Source organism: Silene latifolia, chromosome 2 (genome assembly GCF_048544455.1).
Source record: "Silene latifolia isolate original U9 population chromosome 2, ASM4854445v1, whole genome shotgun sequence".
NCBI lineage: Eukaryota > Viridiplantae > Streptophyta > Magnoliopsida > Caryophyllales > Caryophyllaceae > Silene > Silene latifolia.
This window is the reverse complement of record NC_133527.1, coordinates 125918514-125925963: the sequence shown is the minus strand read 5'-3', so window position 1 is coordinate 125925963 and position 7450 is coordinate 125918514. Positions and strand designations below refer to the sequence as shown.

General features: G+C 36.8%; 1 protein-coding gene across 1 annotated transcript; it reads left to right on the top strand.

Moving 5' to 3' along the window:
* Positions 1–289: 289 nt before the first annotated feature.
* On the top strand, positions 290–841 carry LOC141641276 (uncharacterized). The gene has a single exon (XM_074449947.1). It carries the CDS (start codon positions 290–292, stop codon positions 839–841), a length of 552 nt encoding a protein of 183 aa, XP_074306048.1.
* Positions 842–7450: the final 6609 nt, after the last annotated feature.

The following is a 7450-nucleotide window of genomic DNA, read 5'->3' as shown; positions in this document are numbered from 1 at the left end:
AAAATTCTTAAATTCGATTCGAACAATGCCAAGGGACGAAGGCAAAGGCTCGAAATCCAAAGTCATTCCCACCACTTCTCCTCTCTACCTTCATCCCTCAGATAACCTAAATCTAACACTCACACAAATCATTTTTAATGGCGATAATTATGATTTATGGGTCGCCGCAGTAAAGAACGGATTGGATGCAAAGATTAAGTTGGATTTTGTTGAAGGGAAGGTGAAAAGGCCATCGGATGAAAACGGGGAAGACGATGTAGAGTCCGTGGCTTAGAGACAGTGTAACGCCATGTTGAAAGCATGGTTGAGGAATGTAATTGATCAAAAATTACATCCAAGTATTGCTTTCGAGCAAAAAATTTCAGTGGTATGGGAGGAATTGAAAAATCGCTATTCAGCCGGAAACGCACCGAGAGTCCACCAATTGAAGGGAGACTTGACAGAGTGCAAACAAGGAAGACAATTTGTAGTCGAGTATTCTACTCAATTGAAAACTATTTGGGATGAACTTGCAAATTATAGCAAAATCGCGAGTTGTACCTGTGGAGCAGCCACCGCGTTCGCAAAGGAACGAGAAGAGGAAAAAGTCCATCAATTCTTAATGGGACTAGACAATACTTTGTACGGTCAAGTCCATACTAATTTGTTGATGGAAGACCCCATCACTTCGCTTTCTCGTGCATATGCGTTGGTTCTACGCGAAGAGAGACACTCGAGCATGACGAAAGACAAAGAAGAGGTCCGTGAAGCTGCCATGGCTGTAAAAGCGCATGGTGCAAAGGGAAGGACGAATAATTTCAAACAAGATGCAGAAGAAGAAGATAATCCATCACCACCCTAATGCACACATTGTGGTAAATATTAACACACCGAAGAAAACTGTTACGATAAGCACGGATATGAAACCGTGAAAAGCAGAGAAAGGGGCAGGGGATGCCGTGGTGGATACGGTCGTGGACGTGGTCGTGGTAGGTCACAGGGACGCGGAAACCAGGGAGGATATCCAGCTAGTGCCGTGAATAGCACAAATGGAGACAAGGAGAATGATGGAGCAAAGCAGAATGTGCCGTTTACAAGTGATGAAATTGAGAAAATCTGAATCCTTCTAAATTCTAGTCCCGAAGGTAGTGACAAGTTAACAGGTATGCACGTCAAAAATAATAGAATTTGGTTAATCGATAGTGGGGCTTCGCATCACGTGACAGGAAGGCGAGAGTGTCTTCAAAATAATTGGATGGAAGACCCATCTGAAGTTGGGCTGCCTGATGGACGAAAGGTCGTAGCACAGGAGCATGGCAAAGTTGTTTTGGATGGAAATTTTGTTTTGCAGGACGTGTTATATGTCCCCACTCTCACGTGTGATTTAATATCTGTCCAACAACTTATTTATGAAAACAATTGTATAATAACATTTTTCCCCGACTATTGTGTTATGCAGGATCGGGTTTCGAGGAAGGAGATTGGTAGAGGTGAGCATCGTGATGGGATTTACGTCTTCAAGTCGAGTAAGGTCGAGACAATCAATAAGGCGTTGATGACAAAAAATGATGAATTATGGCACAAGCGAGTTGGGCACCCGTCAAGTAGTAAATCCTTTTCTTTTTCTTCATTAATTGGTTGCAATTTAAATTGGGACTCCAGCCAAGTTTGCGATTCTTGTTGTAAGGCTAAACAAACACTGCTCCTTTTAGTCTTAATAATAAACGATGTGACGTTTTATTCGGATTGATTCACATTGATATTTGGGGCAAGTACCATGTAGCTAGCTTATCTCGTGCACAATATTTTTTTACCATTGTAGACGATCATAGTGGGGGCGTGTGGGTATACCTAATGAAAGAAAAAAGTGAGGCCGGAGAATTGATGAAGGCTTTCTGTCAAATGGTCAAAACCCAATTCAGTAAATGCGTCAAAATTATTCAAAGCGATAACAGAATCGAATTACTAGCCGGTACTATGAAATATTATTATCAAGATAATCGAATAATTTTTAGAACTAGTAATGTAGATACACCCCAACAAAATGGAAGAGTTGCGAGAAAACACCGTCACATTCTTGAAAAGGCTAGAGCTCTACGATTTGCGGGTCATTTACCTATCCAATTTTGGGGAGAGTGTGTGTTAACAGCTGCATATTTAATTAATCGGACGCCAACTCCGTTGTTACAAAACAAAACACCATATGAAATTTTATATGAAAGAAAACCAAATTTGTCAAACCTTCGAGTCCTCGGGTGTTTATGTTACGCTCACAACAAAGTCAAGCCTCGTGACAAGTTCGGGGAATGGGGAAAACGATGTTTATTTTTGGGGTATCCCCATAGCAAGAAAGGTTGGAAAATGTATGACTTAACGGAAAGGCGAATATTTGTTTCTCGTGATGTGCTTTTCTTTGAACACGTTTTTCCCTATTTCGAACCCCAAAGCCGAGCAATTCATGTTGGTGATTCGGGAGAGAATGCTATATATGTTGAATAGCATACAGAAATTGAGCCAAGTGACACTGAGATGTCACGTTTAGAGCAGGAAGTCACGGGTCATGACACGACAGAGAATGAACCGGCGATAGAAGGGGGTGCAAATACAGGTCGTGATTCATCAGAAGTAGGGGGAGAAGTTTCTAAAAATAATGACAAGATGCAGGAGAATGTGGTTGTTAATACAGAAGAGGAGCGTGTTGGACGGGGTGCAAGAGAAAAACGTGAGTCGTATTAGAGAAAGGATTATGTTTTCAAGTCGACGAAAATGCTAACACCCATCACGAATGCTCATCACCTCCAATCAAGCTCCTCGAAATTAGGTACTCGTTACCCTTTAGCAGATTATGTTGTTACACATTGTTTTTCCAATTCTCACAAATATTTTTTGGCAAAAATTGACGTTGTGCACGAGCCTCTTTGTTATGGTGAAGCCGCAGGTGATCCAAAGTGGCAAAAAGCGATGAACAAAGAGATTGACGCACTCGAAAAAAAATGGTACATGGAAACTCGTCGAACTGCCAAAGAACAAAAAAACCATAGGATGCAAGTGGGTGTACAAAGTTAAATATAAGGACGATGGCTCAATTGAGCGCTATAAAGCGCGCCTCGTGGCTCAAGGATTCACACAAGTCGAAGGGATTGACTATCATGAAACTTATGCACCAGTGGCCAAGATGACTAGTGTGCGGTGCTTGTTGGCCATAGCTGTGGGCAAAGGTTGGAATATTGGTCAATTATACGTCAACAATGCATTCCTTCATGGAGACTTGGAAGAAGACGTATACATGAAGATCCTGCAAGGATTTGAGCGAAAGGGGGAGAGCAAAGTGTGCAAATTGTTAAAGTCCATCTACGGCTTGAAACAAGCCTCACGTAACTGGTTTGCCAAGCTTACTACTTCCTTAAAGCGGTATGGTTTCACTCAATCCTTGGCCGATTATTCATTGTTTACATATAATAATGGTAAGAACTTAATTGGAGTGTTGGTATACGTTGACGATATGATAATCATGAGCAATGATGTTGAAGCAAGTACAAAATTCAAAGTGTTTCTTGATAAAAACTTTGGCATAAAAGACTTGGGGCAACTCAAGTATTTTTTAGGAATTGAGGTAGCACATGGGTCCAAAGGATTATTCCTCAATCAACGGAAATACGCTCTAAGCATCATCGACCAAGCTGAAATGAATGGAGCCAAACCCGTATATACACCTATGCAACAACATCATCGATTGGACATGGCAAAAGGCGAGGTACTAAAGGATGTCATGAAGTATCGACGGCTGATTGGAAGGTTAGTGTATTTGACAATTACATGGCCTGGCCTTGTATACTCGGTGCATATGTTGTCTCGTTTTGTTAGTGAACCGCGGAAGGAACACTGGGATGCGGCCTTAAGAGTAGTTCGATATATCAAGATGAATCCAAGTAAAGGAATTCTTTTGAGGAAAGATTCAGACTTAGAGCTACACGGCTATTGCGACTCAGATTGGGGGACATGTTCGCTGAGTAGACGATCGTTAAGTGGTTATTATGTGTTATTGGGCAAGTCACCGGTGTCTTGGAAGGCCAAAAGGCAAGCAACCGTTTCAAAATATACGGCGGAAGCCGAATATCGAGCTATGGCAAATGCAACAAGTGAGCTAATATGGTTAAAATCCTTTCTGGCTTCTTTAGGAGTATTTCATTTGAAGCCGTTGTATTGTGACAATCAGGCGGCCATTCACATTGCAAAAAATCCAGTTTTTCACGATCGGACGAAACACATTGAGATTGATTACCATTTCATTAGGCAACACTTAGTCGAGAATACCATCAAGACAATGCATGTCCGTAGTAAAGAGCAAATCGCAGATTTGTTCACAAAGGCACTCTGTAGTGAAGCATTTGATCACCTACAAAGCAAGTTGGGTCTCGGGTTACCAGGAGCTTCAACTTGAGGGAGAGTATGGAAATAATATCTCGTAATATTGGTAGCTTGTTTAATAAGTAGGATATCTTGTGTATATCTGTTTATTTGTTTCCTAAGCTAGAAGTTACGTATCTTGTATGACGAGTATATATGCATATCCTTGTATACGATTGAGGCAATAAGAACTTTTTAACCTTCATCAATCTCGTATCACAAATTCTCAATAGAAAAATAGTTATTAAATTAAAATAGTCAAATCATGCCCGGACATTTTAACCCTTCCAAAATTAGATTAAAACGAGAAATAGTAAAATAGAAAACGAAAACGATAAATATAAATATAAATATTTCCAAAATACATCATACACTTCGAAATAATTAAATTAATAAAATACTTTTATAATAAAATATTATTATAAAATACGAGGCGTTACAGTAGGTTTCGACTTGTGAAACTGAACCACTTCAAAACCACGTGTGTCACTCATTTTTCTTCGTTGTTTTGTTTACGTTTACATTGATTGATTAATTAGTTAAAGTTTAATCGATAAACAATAAATAATTAATTATTAATTCATGCTGATACGAACAATCGAAAAAGTGGGCTAAAGTTTTATACTCACCCCCCCCCCCCCCCCTGAGTATTTCGGATTGATAGACTCTTCAGGTATTATCAAATTAGATGATTGATTGCCGAGGAACTCAAAAGGTGAATTAAATAGGAAAAAATGTTAGTGATAAATGGGTGTTAATAATATAAAGAGTTTTAATCAATTTATTAACATATTATATTACAAAAAATAATTAAATAAGAAAAACTTTTAATTATTATGGTGGGTTTTAAGTATTATGAAGGAGTTTTAATCAATTTATTTCCATGTTTAATTAAAAAAATAAATTAAATAGGGAAAATGTGACTAAAATGGTGGGAGTTAAGTAATATGAAGAGCTTTAATTAATTTATTAACACGTTTTATTACAAAATTTTCAATTAAAAATTTCAATTTTAGTCATAAATTATGAAATCTATTAACATGTTTTATTACAAAAATTTTAATTAAAATGTCAACATTAATTATAAGTTATGAAATTTTGATATAAATTTATAAGGGTTACATAAATTTTGGAAACAAATATATTTAATATACAAAATTAATTTAAGAATAATGATAATATCCTTTAACATTATAGATAAGTGAATTAAATTAATTTATAGATAAATGAATTAAATTAATGTCATGTAATAATAAATTGATAATCAATGTCACATTAATTCGCCATGTCACATTTAAATACGCCACGTCACATTAAACTTTGCCATGTCACGTTATTTTAGGTACATTTTAATTAGATTTATAAATTTAATCACTCACTAAGAGATGATAATGATCGATCTTATTATCAATCATTTGGTCAGTCTATTTTTGTACACTTGCGCATAGTATAACAACACTTATGAAGTTATTTTGCATTTGTGACATGGTGTATATAATAAATGTCAAAATGTATGATTGATATGATGGAAAATGTTATGGAACATGAGTCTTTACACCGTTGTATCATGTTGAAGTATGGGCGATGACTAATTTATCATTATCTAAGTTGTAAATATTTGATGATTTTATTTGATGATAGTCATGACTAATTATGAACAATGGTTCCTTGAATTAGAGATTTTGACATGAATATGGTTTTGATGACTTTGTTAACAACAGTGGTTATACTATTTGGTTATTGGATTTTTGGTTTTAAGATCCATGTTTCATGTCTTGTTAATTGGTCATGGTTGATGAATATATAATAATGATACCGGTTATGATATGATCATGATATGATAATGATACCCAACCGAGGTAATCGGGAGCACTACCATCACGGTTTCTCGAGCTAGTGTATCAAAACTAAAATTAAGTAACATTTATTAAAGTACATGTTTAATGGATTACACAAATGAATAATATAATATACATTGTCTTAACTACTACAATTATTCTAATGAAGTCTATAACGACTAACATGTGACTACCCAAATGTCAGTGGCTCAGCAATATCCTGATCACCATTGATGTGACTCATATTTGAGCACATTTAGTCCCCGAATTAACCTCGCTCCTATGCTTTATAGTGCATAATTGAGTCATTTACTATCTTTAGTTTCCCATTTTGCATATTCTTTGAGGTTTTGTCCCCTTGGTAGGAAAGGAGTGCTAACCTTGCATTTACATGGCGAAATGGAGCTAAATTGATCGCATCTAATAACCAAACATCAAAGAGAAGACATCACTAGAAGGCCTATGTAGATAATAAAGTGAAATGGGCAATGATGAAAGAATCCTTGCATCCCCGAAATGATCCTCGCGGATTATGAAAGAAGAAAAGAAGAGAAGCTGTCTGCCAAGGAATCCGAGCGGATCAGGCACGATCCGGGCGTCTCCCTTCACCACCATCCGAGCGTCTCTAGGCCAAGACGAGCGTCTTGCAGCTAAGGGATCCGAGCGTCTTCCAGGCAATCCGCTCGGATCATAGGTCAGAGAGCCCGTGCCACATCTCAAGACGCACGGATCGTTGCAAAACTAACAAGACGGATATGCTCATTTCCTTCGAGAGGAGCATTTCCTCAACTTTTCTTAAGGACTTAATAGTCATTTAAGCCCTTAGTAACCCTAATCGTTGTACTTAATCTTTAATATAAATACCCCATTGTACTAGCTAGATTAGCATGAATTAGGAATCAATTCCTAATCAACTTTTATGCTCTCTTAATTAAGTTGTAATTCATTCTTAATTAAGTCTTAATACAAATCTCATTATTAATCTTTTCTTAATTTCTATATTGTTCTTCATTTATTTTGGGTAATTAGAAGATTATTTGGGTTTATTTGGAGGATTGACAACCTTCCATCAATCATCAAGTACTTCTATTATTCTTTGCTTTATTATTTGGAATCATCTTCATAGGTATAATTCTCTCTTAACCTTGTTTAATTATTGTTAATCATTTTCATTTATTCATCATGTTTTGTTTTGCTATTATGATTGACAACCTTGTTAGCATGTT